This window comes from Lytechinus variegatus, chromosome 1 (assembly GCF_018143015.1).
Source record: "Lytechinus variegatus isolate NC3 chromosome 1, Lvar_3.0, whole genome shotgun sequence".
Lineage (NCBI taxonomy): Eukaryota > Metazoa > Echinodermata > Echinoidea > Temnopleuroida > Toxopneustidae > Lytechinus > Lytechinus variegatus.
Window position 1 is genome coordinate 70,149,015 of NC_054740.1, and position 18,492 is coordinate 70,167,506.

General features: G+C 35.8%; 2 protein-coding genes across 2 annotated transcripts; one reads left to right on the forward strand and one right to left on the reverse strand.

Annotated features, from left to right (window-relative positions):
- Window positions 1-3,883: 3,883 nt before the first annotated feature.
- LOC121406526 (2-oxoglutarate and iron-dependent oxygenase JMJD4-like) lies at window positions 3,884-10,679 on the forward strand. The gene is made up of 6 exons (XM_041597537.1): window positions 3,884-4,138; window positions 5,728-5,893; window positions 6,394-6,450; window positions 7,690-7,957; window positions 8,413-8,556; window positions 10,275-10,679. The coding sequence occupies exons 1-6, from the start codon at window positions 3,916-3,918 to the stop codon at window positions 10,677-10,679; spliced, it is 1,263 nt and encodes a 420-aa protein (XP_041453471.1). The 5' UTR covers window positions 3,884-3,915.
- A 3,012-nt stretch (window positions 10,680-13,691) lies between these two features.
- On the reverse strand, window positions 13,692-18,317 carry LOC121421499 (U6 snRNA-associated Sm-like protein LSm5). Its single transcript, XM_041616233.1, has 5 exons — window positions 18,177-18,317; window positions 16,239-16,334; window positions 15,630-15,657; window positions 15,120-15,192; window positions 13,692-14,408 (listed from the first exon to the last, which is right to left on the reverse strand). Exons 1-5 carry the CDS (start codon window positions 18,211-18,213, stop codon window positions 14,367-14,369), a joined length of 276 nt encoding a protein of 91 aa, XP_041472167.1. The 5' UTR covers window positions 18,214-18,317; the 3' UTR covers window positions 13,692-14,366.
- Window positions 18,318-18,492: the final 175 nt, after the last annotated feature.

Here is an 18,492-nt window from a genome sequence, read left to right on the forward strand (position 1 = left end):
GGGGCTGGGCGGGTTTACTGCAATGTCAGATAAGAATCGAACTTGACTTATACCGATCATGCAAGATAACAAGTGCTTGGATACATCTCTAAGGAGACCTTGTTAGTGCATGGAAACTGATGTTTGCGAAGAGGCACGTGGTTATTGTTTGTTTCATCGGATTTCTAAAGATGGAGTTTGAGTTTGGTTGGTGTATGGAGTAGGGTCCGTGGTATAACCTAAAGGAGGGTTGCTCCTCGGGTTAACGGATGGTGAGTCAGTATGGGAAGCAGACAGAGGAAGAACAATACACCAAACACCCCGCCAAACACCCTCCCATTTACTCTTATCTAGCTCTCATCTCCTTCTTTTAACCTCTCTTTCCTCTCCTTCTTTTAATCTATCTTTTCTCCTTCTTTTAAACTCTCTCCCCTCCCCTCGTCTTCTTTTATTCTCTCTCACTATCTCTCTGTCCAGCAACCCCCCAATACTACTTTCTCTCCTTTTCTCTCTACCCCTCCCCGCATTATCCGTCCCCTCTACCACCTCTCTACCCCCCATTATCCGTCCCCTCCTTTTTTCTTTCTCTCTTTATACTCTCCCCTTTCTCTTCCCCCTCCCAAATGCCTCTGTCATCTGTCTGTCTCTTTCTCGCTCCCTTTCTCTGTCACGTTTTTAACTCCTCATCTCCCCCGGCCATTCCACAGTTTCCCCTTAATTCCACCCCTTTCCATTTCATTTTTCTTTTCATTTACGTCCCGCGTATATTATAACGATCCATCCAGGGACTTGAAGCGGACCTCGTTTGGAATTGGAAAATGTGATGAAAAATTTGCTCTCCGCTAATAAGATAGCTTTATTACATTTATACTGTGATTTTTTTTTATCATTAAAGATTGAAAGAAAAAAAGATAGCTTTATTACATCATCACTTATTTTGCATCAATTATTATTCTGTACTTTGAAATAGATAATGCAAATTTACACATATTTTTTAGATTTCATTATCAAAAAATTAAAATAGATATTACTTTCACCATGTTGTATTGTATTAAGGCGAGAACCCTAAAAAAAAATTTAATTGAACAGTTCATTATTGAGGTCCCCATGGGCACCATGTGGTTTAAATATTGAAAGGAGGGGTATAAAATTATGATACACCTCAACCACTTCGAAATTTCCTGAGAAAATCGACCCGCTCCTCGATCCTCCTAAAAATTCTACGAAAATGCATCTGAACTCATTTTTCTTGAGATAATTACAAGCCGTCTGCACAGGTGTCTGTTGATAACATAGTCTGATGTACGAAACTCACGTACTAAGAGGTGCACCCTGACAGATGACATATCAAAAACCAACTAGAAAGCCCCATATTGGCTTCAGATAAATACCTATATATAGCATCAGTGAAATATCGAAGGTTATTGATGATTTCCTCTTCGCAACATGCATGGTCCCTTTTTCTACCAACTATTTTGCAACTCTCGAGACATAGATTTACTTATATTATAGGCTATCTCTCCTTGTGTTTATCTGGAAAAGGGGTATAGGAACCATGGCTGGGCTTGAGTAGTTTATACTGTAGGGCTTTATATAATTATTGTGATAAATTATCGGAATGAAATCAATGTTTATGTTCATTCTTTTATACTTTGAAGTGTATATTTATTCAGTTATTCACATTTTACTGATCTATCCATCCATTCATAACAATAAACTCAATTTTTCAATTAAAATGCTAATATTATTATTTATATACCGTGATCAAGTGCTCTTGAATTCAAGGATATTTTTCTACCGAATTTGGATACCCTTAAACTTCACCTTGGTGTAGAGTGGCAAACGTATAGAAGCGCCTTCCCGAAGAACCTGAGTGCCACTTTGGGCTTTTTATGAATTAATGGTTCAGATTCCATAGACTTATTCCTTTATCCGCAACACCTCTATCTTTTTGTTTATTAACTTATGAATTCATAATCATATTTCATTCATCTGTAGTTAGCTATATCAAAATCATTGATTCATTCATTTATTCGTTCATTGACTATTAACTTTTTGTTCATTAATGCGTTCCTTCAGTAAAAATGGTTCATTTCCTAATTCATTATCATCAATCAGTTATTCAATATTATTAGCGTTTATTATCATCTATTCATTCGGTATACATTGAATTTCTTTCTTTATGTATTCGTTCATTCATTCATTCATTGAATTTAAAGGGGGGGGGGGGGATGAGGAAGAAAAAAGAACGAACAGCCGGTGAACAGCACATCAAAACAGATATAGGTTATTTGACTCTAGTTACCCCTGTAATTCAATTGAGAAAATAGTGGTCTTACCCCCCCCCCCTCAAATGACACTGGCGCCGCCAATGGCCATGACAACAACAACAACAAAATCCCGGATAACAATCTTCAACCGAAATAGCAACAGGCTGTTTATACGGGGCACACTAAAAATCAGAATCCCATTCACCCACCTGTTAAATCAGTACAACTCAAATCAAACCTCTCAGATTTCCATTTGATTTACTGAGAGGAAATTACAGGGTGGTATCTTAACCCGGTATACGTTGTCCAGCTGAAATAAATGCCAGACCTGACAGAATGGTCAGTTTGCAGCGAGAAAAACGGAAATAAATGGCCGACAACAATAATTATTAAAAATACAATAATATAATAATAAAAAAATACCGCATAGCTTCTCCAAAAGGCCTAAATGACGAAAGAGCATAAACAGACATCACACTGATCATTTACATTTTTATACGAACTTATTGCGCGACTTTCTTTTAAATATTATTTTCAATAAAGTCATGTGGTTCAAATGACCAATTTTATTCTGATTTAGGTTTCGGAAAAAAAATAATTTTAGTCATTCGACTGGAGAAAAAAGACCCTTCTCCAAATTACAGTGACACTGGGCAGGCACAGATCGGCGGATGGGATGGGGGTAGTGCGGAAGGTGCCAGTAGAATTACACAAATGCGTTCATTTGTCTCTTTTTGAGGGTGATTATCCTTATGTAAGAGTGGTAAGAGTGAGCATCCCTTCAATTCATTTATTTTTTTTCAAGTTTTGAATTACATATCATTTTAGTTTTATCTACTTTTATTAAAATCTTTAATTCAATGGATTAATTCATTAATCATAATCATATTGAAAATTACGAGAATAATAAATAGATGGTCATGATGCAATTTGATAGATTTTTACTACCAATATTATCATGATCATGATTTTGTAATCCTTATAATAATTAGCCTTCAGTCGTGTAAAAATGGGGGCTGCCCCCGAAAATTTTTGAAAACCAAGAAAAACGATGAAGAGAAAGGGGAAGAAAGGATAGATGGAAGGGTGAAATGGGATATTTTTTTCTGAATAATAATTATGTCAAAATTTATCACAAAATTTAATTTCTTTTAATGAATAAAAATGTCGAAATTTTTGCTCGCCCCGGCTCGCAAACTTTTATAGAATTTACGCAATACGAAATATATTTAGATAGCCCCGTCAATACTTTTGGCTCGTTACGCCACTGACAGTTAGTCCTCGGCCCTCGGCGCTCCTACCACGCCCATATCCAATTCGAGAAGATTGCAGCTGAGCGAATCCAAGGAAAGGGGATTTCCCTATTTTCCAAGATTGCCACTTATTTCAAAATCTAAATAGTGATGATGCATAGATTTAATTACGTTATCGAATAACATAGCTTAAAAATATAAATATTAGGATTAAAAAATTTAGAAAATTCTTAATTATTCATGATCATTGATTTTGTGAAAACAAAATTTGCTGTGAAAATTTAAAAGAATCGAACAAGTCAAATGGTTAACTGCATGCAATGCAATGGTACCGCTGTAGTGATTTAGTCTTTTAGAACGATCGTAAAGTCTCTAACGTGTATGTTCAGTTCAGAAGTACCGTATTGGCAAAGATGGGTTTGTCAGAAACCATACAAGCTTTGAGAAAAGGAGAAGGATTTGGCGACATTGCATTTGTCAAGGAAATTTTGAGCTACAATGAGTTCTTCCAGTCATATTTGTTGCCGAACAGACCTTGTTTGCTTGACAAGCACGCCACAGAAAATTGGCGAAGTGTCCAAGAATGGGTGCGAGAAGACGGTACACCAAACTTTGAATATATTGAGGCAACATTTGGTAAGCAAAAAAGTCATTCCTGTTTAGTGTTAGTGTGAATGTGGTAGAATGTTGTCATGGCTACTATGGGGGTAGACAGCTGGCAGCCGTCTGTTTCGAGGAGTTTTTTTTTAACATTAAATATTTTTATATAATCTGTAAAGAACTGTATTTGGTGAATGGAGCCATTCATTGATGAACAAGGTTATAATATAACCTTGTTCTCAGTTATATCTGTGGCAAAATAAGGGTGGCAATGTTTGGCTTATTTTCTCTTTTTCTTTGGGGCAAATGCTTGATTTTTTTAAACTGACAGTTTCCATTACACCTATTCTTCATATAACTTGGCTCTTATTTAAATTTGATTCTTTTAATAATTTTTTCTTGATTAAAAATAGAGATAAAAAAATGAAAATTTTCTTGCCATGTTACTTTCCACCAATAGAGGGCGTACCCAAAAATATGCCCAAAATTCAAGTTTTTGAGCGCTCTGGTGAATACAAAAATTATTCCCAAGTTACTACTACACTAGTGAAAAAAAAATTGCAACTGTATGGAAATCAGTAATTTTGGTCACAAAAGTTATATTTTAATGATTTTTTAAAGTGTGTGCCCTGTACAACATTGGCATACCATAGTCCTACCTGTAGGTTCCCCACAGGCAGGGTGGTAGCAGTGAACAAGTGAGTGGAGCCAACACCAACGGAGTTCAGCGGAACAACCGAAATAACAGACGTGGTCAAAGCTTTTGGTCTACTATGGGGGTTGGTTGTCCGGCATGTCCGCCCGAGGTTTTTTCAAGAAAATCCCACATTTTCTTTCATTTTGTTATGAGAAATTTTGTACACTTACTCTTAATAATATAAGGAACACTATTAACCAAAAGATTTTGTGAAATTAGAAGAATTTCATTTTAAATTTTAACTCAAATTGTTAGGTGCGCAGACTTGGGGCCCACCGTCATATCATTCTATGTACATGTATTCCTTGTGTAAAGTTTGTGGTCGTTTTGCATCTTTTTCCAAGAATCATGCATGCAGATACACACGTGTACAGACAAGGGGGACTGCACAGACTTGGGGGAACTTACCATACTAAAAATTGATGAAACTTTGCGTGTTAACTTTTCCAAAATGGCTGTCCGGACAGACAGCAACTGGGTCTACATTGTGTATGCCCAGTAATCCATAATTGGCACGAATCCCATGTAGCATGGTTAGGCCTAGCCTTGGCTAGGGTTTATATCAAGCAGAGGTAAGCCTCGCCCTAGGCTTAGACAAAAACTCAAAAAGGTTCAATATGTGTGCATTGGTTGTTATGCAGAAATTGGATCTAACACTCACCAATACACCAATCAGGGGATGATAGTAAAATGTCAGAAATTGTCAAATAAATCCCCAGAAAGACACAGCATGTACAGCCTAGGCTTTGCCTTTAATAGTTTTCGCTTTAGAACAACTCGGTTATCAAAGGCAATGTACTTGTTGACAGGTGATTGTGTGGCCGTAATAGCATCATAAATCCATCCTCCTCCTCATTTCATCACCAATTCACCCCCATCATCATCACCACCAATTACTACATTTGTCACTCTCCCTTTTCTTTGCTAGGCAATGCCACTGTTCCTGTTGCTAATTGTGGTAAAGAGAAATATTATGCCCAACCCAAGGAAGACTATAAGATGTCAGACTACATCAACTACTGGAAGAAGCATATTGAGATGGACTATAGGTCTTCAGAAGGAAGCCTCTATCTCAAAGACTGGCATTTTACTAAGTACTTCTATTTTTAATTTAATATATACATTGTTCGCAAGATTCTCAAAATCTGTTAGAGATGAGTACAGAGAGAATTAAAGAATTAAGAGAGAAAATAAAATGATCTATCAAAGGTATTTGAAAAAAAAAGAAAAAGAAAGTTTAGAGTTCTGAGTTAAAAGTGTGAAAATGCTTTTAGTACACATCCATTAGGACAAGGTAATAGTATCATCCTGTTCATAGAATGAGGTCATAACAAGTAAAACATTGGTTGGGATACAAACAACACTACACACTTCTATATCTTATTAGAGGTTTGTGATGTTATTTCACTTGACAATAAGCAGGTTCATAAAAAAAACCTTATAAAATAATTGGTTTGGTTGTGATCTATCCACCTCAAATTAATGTCATGTCTTAATGTTTTGACTATTCATTCAGAGCATTTCCAGATTATGGGGCCTATTTCACACCCATTTACTTCAAATCTGACTGGCTGAATGAATTCTGGGATTACAGAGATGACCAACAAGGGGATGACTATCGTTTTGTCTACATGGGACCTAAAGGTTCATGGTAAGAAAACTATACTAGCACTGCAGAAGCTATTTACTTATGCTCTTTAACCCATTGGAGAGTGAATGCTTTCACTACGGTTCATCCCAGAAAAAAAGGAAACCGGGATTCCCATGTCTTTTTTTTTCAAAGGCAAATAAATTATATTTCATTTACATAATCATATAATTCAATTATTTCTCTTTATTTTGATACCTAACATGACACGGACACTTCACCCATTAATGAGCAAGACGAGTTTGAAATTTTTATGTTAAAACCAGGTTGCGCAGAAAAATTGGACAATATTGGCATACGACGACCGTGCTTATTCGACGATGAGCATTTCTTTGTACTCTTTGTTAATTTTCTCTCACTGATCCCTAAAATGTGAGTGGATTCAGATTCCCACATTAGTTTCTGCGCAAATTGATTCTGATATGCTTAAATATTTATTGTTTGTAATCTGTCATGCGTAAACAATTTGCTTAGCTGTTGGCTTAAAAAATCGAGATGAGATTCCACTCTTGCCACGAGTATCAAATTCATAGTAAAAAACATATTTGATAGATGTGAAATCTATCTCTGAAAACGGTTTTCCTTTTTTGTGGGATGCACCGTATAACACATATTTTTTATAGACTCCTTCCCGGCACATTTGCGAGCTTGGTCTCCAACAGGTTGGGGGGGGGGGGAATTGTGAATGAACTTAAACTTGTATTCTGCTGCCCTGCATACAAATATCAGGGGGGGGGGTGTTTCACAAAGATTTAAGTATGACTTACTTACATGCAGATGCATACAACATATGTAACGTGCAATCTTATTGATTGATATGCAGTTTGTACACATCCTCTTGTAGATCTTTTGTGAACCCCCCCCCTCATTGGGTTTACTTCCACAGATTCTTGATTTAGTTATAAGTGAGTCTGGGTGTGGCCTAAATTATCAATTTTCCATTGATTAAAAGAAATGGATTGAATTTTTTTTTAGTTGTTCAGTAACATGATAGAATTAATATACATGTAATATACTTGGCCCTCTTTTGTTCAATACACTTTTATTCTTTCTTCCATTTATTCATCCTTTTCCCCTTTCTTTCTTCATCATTTGAAAATTCATAGCCCACCCGTGCCATCATGTGATGCTTCCCCTGATTTAACTAATGTATTTCCATTTTTTTTGTCTACTGGTATTTGAAAAATTAGAAGAGTGAGGGTGCCTCCCCTGGTTTAAAATGACGTAATCTCTCCTACACAGGACACCATTCCACGCAGACGTGTTCCGCTCTTACAGCTGGTCAGCCAACATCTGTGGCAAGAAAAGATGGCTCTTCTATCCTCCTGGTGCTGAAGACAATCTCAGGGATACCCTGGGCAACCTTGCTTATGACCTCACCTCCCCAGAAATGGACGATCCCAAGAAATACCCCCACCGTCACAAGGTGGGGGAGCCCTTAGAGGTCATCCAGGAGGCGGGGCAGGTCATCTTTGTTCCTAGTGGCTGGCATCACCAAGTTTTTAATCTTGTGAGTACTGAGACACTGCAGAAGGGACCTGACCAAAATCCCACAAGTGTCTTGCTAATCTTCATTTGTTATCATAGGCAAAACAATGAAGCTGCAGGAAAGACATGGCAAAGGCCTTTTTAAGGAGTCCCACAATATAAAAAACATGCGGCTTTTTCGAAGCCCTGTTGGTCTCAACTTTGATAGAAAAGAGGCTTGGAAGATTCCTGCAGGAAATACCTGTTCTGATTTTAGGTTTTGATTGTGTTAAATGGAATCTCATTGGACCATATGCTTAGGGTTGGGGTTGAAAAAGAGTTCACCATGTGAGGATATGGTTCAGGGGTGATAATTGTAAGTTTTAGATGAAAGTCCCTTTTCCTTAAAAAATAATCAGATAGTCAATCCATACATACATCCATTCATCAGTCAATCATTCAGTCATATTTCCCTCTCTCATTCACTTCTTTTCCTAGGAGGATACTATATCCATCAATCACAATTGGCTGAACGGTTGCAATCTAGACATCACGTGGAGGTTCTTGCAGTCTGAACTCCAGGCTGTCAAGAAATCAATTGAAGACTGCAAAGACATGGAGGGATGGGCAGAACAATGTCAGGTATATTCAGTGATTGACACAAGGGGATGCCTAATTAATGGCTTTAATTTTTTTGGAAAATATATACCTCCGTGTCAATATATCGAATGAGTTAGAATAAAACTTTAAACCTAAAAAAATCACCAATTTGATAGAAAAAAGTGTTCTGAAAAAAACCCCTCTCATGTATTATCTCAAAGAATATTTTCTCCAGAATAATTTGATGCAATCTGTATGTGGAAACCCTATATGTTTACGTTCAGATAATAAAGAGGTATTTTTTGTTGTGATGTGAATTTTGATTTGCGCCAAAGTAAGGGTTGAATGCAGTGAATGTATAATTCATTGCAAAATGTTTTTATTAAAAGTTAACATGCTAGTTGTTTAATAAAGACCTTTAAGTATCTATTCCAATGTCAATTTAATTGAAAAAGTTATTTTGCAGTGAAACTTACTGCAACTCATGTAGGCTTATGACTTCATGTACAGCTTAATTCATTAAGTGCATTTATGCCTACTTTGGTGCAAATTTAATCTTTATATTGGAACAATGAATACCTCCAATTATCCAAGCCTATTATTGTTATACCAAGGTTTTTTACCTGACTGCTAAGAAAGCACGAATGCCTGTGAGCAAGCAACCAGGGGACCAACGGCTTAAGGTCCTCTCCGAGGGACCTGGTAATGAGGATAAATGCCTTACCAAAGGGCATTAGCGCACCACTTGGGAATCGAACCCGGGTCACCAGAATCCGAAACCCGCACTCTACCGACTGAGCTATCGCGCTTCCATTATAAAACATTTACCACATAAAAATGGGGAAAAAATTCTGGAGAAGATACTCTTCAGGATATTGATGAGAGTTTGTGTTCCAGACATGTTTTTCATTTAAACTGGTGATTTTTGATGTGTAAGCTTTTTTTCTGGCTCACACAGTATACACTGGTTGAACTAGTACCGACTGCTCCCCATGGGTATTTCAATACATGAATGCACCTTGCAGCTAGAGCTGCATAATCCATTGTTGAAAACATGAAAACAATCATTACCACATGCATTTTTTAATTGGATCAGTATCAGTACAAGTGTAATTTTAAAATGAAGTGTACCTTTGCCACATAATTTGAATAGTCTTATGAAAGTTCACCCTGGCATGCAGCTGATTTTAATGCAGTTAGTTTTAATAAAAACAGAAACCAACAGATTGTTGGTGATATGGAGAAAGCCCATCAAAGTTTAACAGAGTTATCACTTTAATGTTTTATTTTATTTTTGTGACGTCACATGCGAGCAACTGGTAAATTATTCATGTGTTAAAAATTCTTTAAACAGGACATTTTCTCAGAAAATTATAAATGATTTTTTTGCATTCATTATATAACCGCTTCTATAAGAAACATATTTTCAGTCATCATGAACCATTAATAAATAGCAAGTTATAGAATTTATACTCCATGATGGGGCAGCTGCCTTTATGTGACGTCATAAAATTCAAATCTAAGAAAAAAACAAGTTTCTTATTCATTAATGGGTTCTGGTAAAATTTTTTAACAATGTCGTTTGTTTTATTGTCAGGATCAACGTTTCATTTCATAGTTTTAACCAGTTTTGTGAAGTTTACCCTATATCTTTCATAGAATTTTAGTATTTAACTTAACAGATTCAATAAACAAATTCCAATAGGGTTTAATCTTCCCTTTATATTCCTGTTTCTTTGTATATTTATTGTTTACTCTAGCTCATCATGAAAGCCAGTACTGGGATGGACTATGCAGAGTTCTTCAACTATCTTCATATCATATCATCACGGAGGTTGCAATCATGCAGTCAAAGTAAAATCAAGTCTACCAACATTACATCAAACACAGATGGATGTGATATTCCAATTGCAGATTCCCTAAGGACACAGCATCACCATGTTGGTTCATGTGCTCATGAATCAAATGAAAACACTCCAGTGCTAACAAATATTGGTGATGACGCGTCGAGTGTGAACCATTTTGTATTTGATCTGTCGAGGATACAGGAGGTATTAGAGGACATGGTGGAAAATGAGGACTTTAGAGAGATAGACTTTACCAAGCTTCTTTTAAAACCAGATGATCTGTTGCAAGCGATAAGAACTGAATTGAACACTTCGTGAAAAACTTGTAATTGTTTTTTAGGATATTGCTATGCTCATTGCTAGATATACGAAACTGCAATATTCAGAGAGTTTTGATAAATATTAATTAATACAGTATATGAATGATAATTTATTCCAGTCCTTCATTCTGTGTATTGTCTTACAGGCCAGTGGTGTCATAATGAAAGAAATTGCGGGGGAAGGGCATGATGTATGGTGAAAATTATGTAGTTTGCACATCCAAGCACAGATTTCTTCAGAAATCATCTTTGTCAAATCACAGGTTTTATTGGATTTAATCGGCCATTTATGACTGATCCACTAATACTAGGTCTCTATAATAAGGAGATTCCACTCATTCTTGTGAAAGTTTGAACCCAAAACAAATTTGATGATTTTGATATTCCTGGGAATGGGTTTCCTTTTTTGCAGAACACACTGAATGTATCATTGTAAGTTTCTAGTAACATTGAGAGGTAACTTTCTGATGGGTCTACACCCGCTTCGTCTGCTGTTTGGCCTCATCTCACATTGTCTTAGGGGTTAAAATACATGGAATTCAGGGGGAACTGCCTTCCTGACCCTTGCACGAGGCTTTGCCCCTGGAGCCAGCTGTGACCAAGGGCCATTGGCTGTCCAGATTTAGCTTGTTTAAATGTTAGCAGGCGTGGGAGGGGGTAAGGGCGATTGCTGCGAGTGTGGAGTGAAACCGGCCAACCTTGTTTATGGGACAAACCAGATTTGGGACTTTGGGTTTCGTTAATGATTACTATTTGACTATCCAAGAGACTATGCCAAATGCTTGTAAACCAAGTGAATACACTCTTTATGAGACCGATGTATTTAGATAGACCAGTTTATTTACTAATGTGGATGTCATGGACCCATTAGTCATAGATTTGAAAAATATGGTAGAAAACAGGATTTCATTCTCTATTTTCTAAGAACATAAAATGAGGGGGCATATTTTCAAAGATGAAGTACATGTATAATTAGTTTATTGAAAAATGAAAGTACAATTCTTGCAACGTCCCTATAGATGTTTCTGATATAACGGTCATATTCAGGTCTCTTTTTCTTTTGGTTTTTCACTTAAATCAACCGTCGAATTAATATTTAATGAATAAATTGAATTATGCAAAATTATTTCTGCACAATTTTTGGTCAAGGACCTCATTTGTTGAGTTTATACTGCAGGCTTGGATCAAAAAAGGAAGGTGGGGGAGAATGTGCCCCATTTTTATTACTTTTTTGCTTCTAAGAGAATTTCTTGAAAGGAAGGTACTGAAAATGGTGATCTTTGACTTTGTTTCGCTTCTGAGAAAACGTTTGCCCATCTCCCATGGTGAATCCTGGGCTTGCCCAAGATCTGCACCTAATCAAATATGACCGACTTTAAAGGGGTACTCTGGGCTTAAAACGATCATATCAAAATAAAGTAAAATTCACTGAGCAAGTCACTGAAAATTTCATCAAAATCTGACAAAAAAATTATTGAATTTTAAAGATTAATTAGCATCATTTTGTGAAAACAGTTACTGTACATGCACGTCATCATATATGGCAATAAGTGGGCCCACTTTCCTTTTTCTCATGTCATTACATGAAATCATAATTGTTTCACATTTTCAAATGTGTGTATATGTATTATTTGTAACAAAACATGTTGCAGCAATGATTGACTTACACATTTAATCAGTAGTCAATCCAATTGTTTCCAAAACAAGTGGGATATCAGCTTGCTCACTGTTCCATCAAAATAATGCATTCAACTTAAAATGTCAAATCTTATCAAATCATATTTTCAGCCTGGATCACCCATTTCATTCTTAAAGGTGTAGGGTCCACAAATCTAGATGTGGTTGATTCGACACTCACAAACTATCTGGCCCTCATACAGTAAACATATCCAACCGTGATACTGTAAAACTAATGCAAAATACAAGTACATGTTTATGAACATGATCTTTTTTATTAAAAAGATTGTCGCCATCAAGGGTATAGCCGTACAGATACAGTATGTACAAAAAATACAGAACCTTTACCACTTTTCAACAAATACCGTAAGGGCACTAGTATTCAACCCATTTGGAGAGTTTCCTCAAATATATAGAAATATAGTAATCATCTGAATTTCAGACCCGTCTTATTTTCAAGAGCAAATACTCATTCTTTTTCCATTATTTTTTTCTTCAACCAGTCGACTGTGTGCGCGGGCAATCAAATTATACGGCGACTGTTTTTGGCACTAGTATTCAACCTAGCGATGAAAGATGGCCCTGTCTCTCAATCTGCACTTGTCCCATCCGACTATAGACGAGACTATTTGAGATTAGACCGAACAGGGAATCAATCAAAGCCAGAGACTTATATAGATCTGGATCTAATTTAGCAATCTAAACCCTTTTTGAGATTTGCTTTCTATCCTCACTAGGTTGAATACTAGTGCCATTCAGAGCAAAAGACCATCGCCGCATAATTCGATCCTTCCGCGCATATAGTTGACAGATTGATAAAGAAAATAACGACAAAAGATTACCCTGGAAATAACAAAGATTTTAAATTAAGATAGATTCCATATTTTTAAATATTTTGGGGAATATGTCAAAATCTTTGAATTGTGCCGGGTTGAATACTAGTGCCCATACGGTACCTTTTTTTTTCAAAGTAGATACATAATACACAAGTCCTGGTTCCTCAGATGTCTATACTATTGCAGTCACACTAATGATACCGACTCAAAACCCGACCAATGGCATGCCTTTGAAAATAAGGTATTAGTTTAATCGGTCTAGAGTTGGTCTCATTGGTGTGACTGTGCGAGCCACAGAAGCACAGTGTACTTATTACAGTGCAATACTAAGGGATTAAACGAAAAACTTTCAACCATAACGTGTGAATGGGCTCCTGCTTCCTGATAATTTCAGAATAGGTCCTAGCCCTGTAGTGTGTAGTGCTAGGAAAGGAATGTGTACAATTCATGACCGTTTTTACAAACTATCCCTAGAAGATTTCAGCAGTCAGAAACTATTTTGTGTTGAACAAAATAAAACATGTGTAAAGGCCATTTGGGAGGGTAAATTTTGAAATAATCAAAAATTTCAATTACTAATACTATGATATTACCACTCCTAAGTAATGAAGAAAGGGAGAGAGAAGAGAGAGTATTACATCTTGTGAGATTTCAGGTGTTTGACAATTGAGTACTTTGTAAAGATAAGGAATTGTCACAACCAATAGCATTTGCAATGTAGTGTTTGGACTTGAATAGCAATTAAAGGATTAAAATTACAAAAACTTTTTAAAATTTACTTGCAGTTTTAAACTTAACCTAGTTATTACTTCTTTTTTTTCATTAGCTGGTCTGCAGGAAATTGCCCCAGCGACTGGCAGCATTGGTTGGGCACCGGTCAGTTGGACCGGGGCCTGAAAAATACCTGCAAGACTAAAAGAAAATAAAAGCTTGGAGCTACATAAACACTTTAATTTATAAAAAGAATATTTACAGGGTAAGGTTGCAAAATCAAATAATAGATAGCATTATTGATGGTGTTGAGTCCTGAAGTACTGATGATTCATCAGTTTGCTACCCTTGGTATTTCCAAAAGAGATGACACAGTGCACATTAAATGTCTTCTTGGAAAACTTTTTAATCATACAAGTGATCAGCTGTACAATGTCGATTCACTCAAGTAGAGCCTACGTTCAAACATCTGAACCTTCTGGTCCTTCGCTTCCAGGGATAAGCTGCCAATGAACAGAAAAAATTTGAAGATTCTCATGAATGAAATGTAGCCATTTGATATATGATGAATTGGGTGGGCAATTACATAACAAAAACAATTCACTTACATAACACTAAAATTATTGTGTACATGAGAAGCAGATTATAGGTGTTTATCTCTAGGCCAAGCAGACATTTTTTAATAATTTTATTTTTGTTATGGTCATGACCTTCTTTAAAACAGACCATGCCCTAATTTTGTAACATGTATAACCATTAATGACCAGCTGATAAACCTAAAGGATAACTAAGGTTTGGGGTGGATGTGATAAACTAGATGGATTGTGATTTAAAAAAAAAAAGATCCGAGCCTCAGAGGAGCCAGGTAGCTAAGATTCAAGGAATGGTAAGGAAGGTATAGTATTTTGGGCCTCTGGGATGAATAACCTTTGTACATTTCATTCATGTCCTCTCCAATTTGTATACATGTAGGACTTCATTTTCTTTTAAAAAAATATATGCTCACCAATTTGAACCACTTCAGATTTTATTTCAACAAAATTCCAATAACATATGCATTTTGGGGTAAACTAAGTTAGTTTTAAAATGCTGAAGCTTAGAAAGGTGTTAAGGGTATTTGAGAAAGTTTGCATACTCATCATTTTGACCCATTAAATTTATACATATTTCATTTTAGGTAAGGGGGGGGGGTGGTGATGTGAATATCAACTTACCATTGTAATATTATTCCCATTCAAAAGAATCTCATCCAGTTTGGTGACTCTCCTACCTTCTGATGTTGTTTCACTTTATAAAGAAAGAAAAGAACATACATTTCTTAGTTCATAACTAGATTTGTCAAAATTTGTCTTGTCAAAAATTCTCTGATCTAAATCTGAACTCACATTATCCAATATGGTTTCAATACAGCAACATTTTTTTTTTACAAATGTAAAGTATGGCTTATTGGGTATTTTAAAACCTTGGTCCCCCCTGGAAGAGAGTTCCTGGATATTAAGTGACTTGTGACACTAAACTCATAAAAAAGACCACCATACCCCTTGTATCCATCTCTGATACCCATTAAACGTGGTAAGAATGGTTTATTCTACAAAACCACTGTAATTTAAAGTCCTTGTTCTCCTCAAGAGATGTAAGGAATGGGTGAACTGCAACATCATAATAATCATTTACAATACAAGCAGTTTCTTCAAATGGAATGCACTTAAGAAAGATATACTTACAATTCTACAACATCTTCAAGTACCATGTCTGTTGAGGAAGCATGGTGTCAAGGCTTAAACCAAATCATGGGAATCTAAAATCTAAACAACTTTAAAATATCACAATTCGGTGAATTCAGTGAACAAAACAATGGTAGAAATTCAACAGTACCAATAATATGATAATAATAATACGGTATTGAAAATGATGATACTACTACCACCACCACTTTTATGCAATAATAATACTTAGTAGTAGTAGCAACAACAACAAACAAAATTAATAAGTTGAATAAATCGATAGTGACAGCATGAGCCATCATCAAAGTAAGACCTAAACTAAAGCTAACTGGCTGGAGTGTGAAGGCATTTTGAATCATGATACTGAAAATTACATTACCAACAGAAGGTAAATATTGATTCTTTACTCACAAATTTACATGAAAAAGTAATCAAAAGAGACTATCATTGCGGATCGTTACTGCAGACTAGTTTATTATTACAACAAAAAAATTATTTTCCTCATTAGACTTTTTTCACTCCAACACAAGAATTCTATTCCCTTTTTTAATGACATTTTAACCAATGATTTCTTTCACAAGTTGATTTATTAATATTCAACAAGGATACTGACAAAGTCATCAAAGCCAAGCAGAGTTCCAACAATCTCCTTGTCTGTCTTCATAACAATGTGAATCCGGGAGCCAATACATTTGTCAACAAGTTCTGAAAGATAAAATCAAAGAGCAAGAACATATGTTTTAGACCACAGAATCAGTCTCTTTATTGGCAGATATTGGGTTCAAAATTTCAATCAGGCTGCCTCTAAAAAAGAGGAGAAATCTGAATAGTAAATGTTTTAATTAAATAGGTCTCTGAATTAAAGAAGAATTGAAGGAAACCAAAACCCAAGAAGAGAAGTAATCCTATTGGAAAGAGTAAAATGAGAGGAACAATTTAAAAAAAGTTTCATCAAAATCAGTTATAAAATAAGCAAGTTATGGGAGTTTGAAAACTTTTGTTTTACTTTCTATGGGCATCCTCAAATTGGCAAACGTGCTTCAAAATGGCTGATTTTGTGGACAACTCTCCATTTGTTTTGTACACAAATTTTCAGATTTTCCTCATTATCTTTCAAATAGCATCTTGCCTCCTTCTGAGCACAACATATGTCATAGGAAAATATAATCCACACCATATTTGTCAAGGTCAGGAGGAGATAATTTGAAATATGTAAAATAAAGGGGAAAATCTGAAAATATGTGTACAAAACAAATGGAGAGTTGTCCACAAAATTAGCCATTTTGAAGCACGTTTGCCAATTTGAGGATCCACATAGTAAGTACAAGACTTTTTAATCTTCCATAACTTACTTATTTCATAACCGATTTTGATGACACTTCTTTTAAATTGTTCCTCTCATTTTACTCTTTCCAATAAGATTGCTTTTCTTCTTGGGTTTTGGTTTCCTTTAAAGAATGACAAGCTAGAACAGTCTAACCCATGATCCTTTCAATTTACTTGGTCGGAACAAAACAATGTTTTATGACTGACAGGTAGTTTCAGTCACAATTTCTTCAAATGCAACATGCAGAGTCTCTTTCTTTTGGCATCAAATATAGGTTATTTAAACTAGTGACACACATTTGTAAACTAAAGAAACTTATCAATAAGAATGAACATCCTTGAAACCAGTTGAAAATAAACAAAATTATCAAGAAACATGTCAATGAAACTCGAGAAACAAATGTCTAGAACTCTAAATAAGTTACAAGATTGTGACACACTTGATAATGAAAAACTTCCCCATTTATAATTTTCATTTAAATTATATATTTTATCTAAGTCTATCCATATCAGGTGTACTTTTTTCGGAATACAATATTTCGGCAATGAAAAACTATAAGCTCAATCAAATCACTTTTCCTACTCGACCCCTAGGTCTGATATCTGACAAAGTCAGTAGAGGCTGGGTTACCCGCTTGCTATTTTCCAGTTGAATTTTCTTTTGCCAAGAAGAGGGGAAAAAAGGTAGTCAGTCCTCTAAAAATAAACATCGGGTCAGATACCGTCTGGCACGAGGGAGAGCTCGGGCACAGAGTCAGAACAACTAACTTAGTGGAGGTAGCACTTAGAATGGGGGTCAGGTGTCCAGACACTTTATATTTTTGAAGACTTCTTATTCTTAATTTTTTTTTCTTTGAATTAGGGCCTACTAGCTACAGTACACTAAATAGTTGTAATCTTCTATTTTGTTCTCTATAACATTTCCTAACATCTTGTACTACAAAGTGATGAAATTTTGCTCGTAAATTTTTCCAAATGACTTTCTAAAAGTGAAATTGATCGTCCGGGCACAACAATGTGGTAGGCCTAGAGCCAAATACTAGTAAACGTAATGTCGGTATGGCCTCTGCACTGCCAAGCCGTGCCGGCAGGCAACCGGGCCAGAGCGGGGAGTAAGCCGCTGAGCTGAGCAAAGGCAAAGCAGACCACGGGCATCTGAAGTTGCTTTTATTACTTTAATTAGTTAGATAACACCACATTCATAGAAAACAAGGGTCTTACCAAGAGGTAAAAGGTGAGATGGGTTGGAAGTAGTCATACTGTCGTGATTTTAATTTTATTTTGATATCCAAATTAAGAACAACAACCCCGTCAATTCGTTGTTGACCGAATTCCAACTTCTAGTCAATTTCGAGATTTAACTTGTCTTTTAGAAGTCGTTGATGATGTTTTTTAATTTTTTTTCTTCTGAAAGTTGTGTCGAAATGTCTTATAATTTGAAAAAAATATGTAAAACATGCCCTTTCATATTTTTCATCCCTAAATGAAAATAATATTCAATCAATATCTGCTAATATACTTTCAATATTTTCTTATT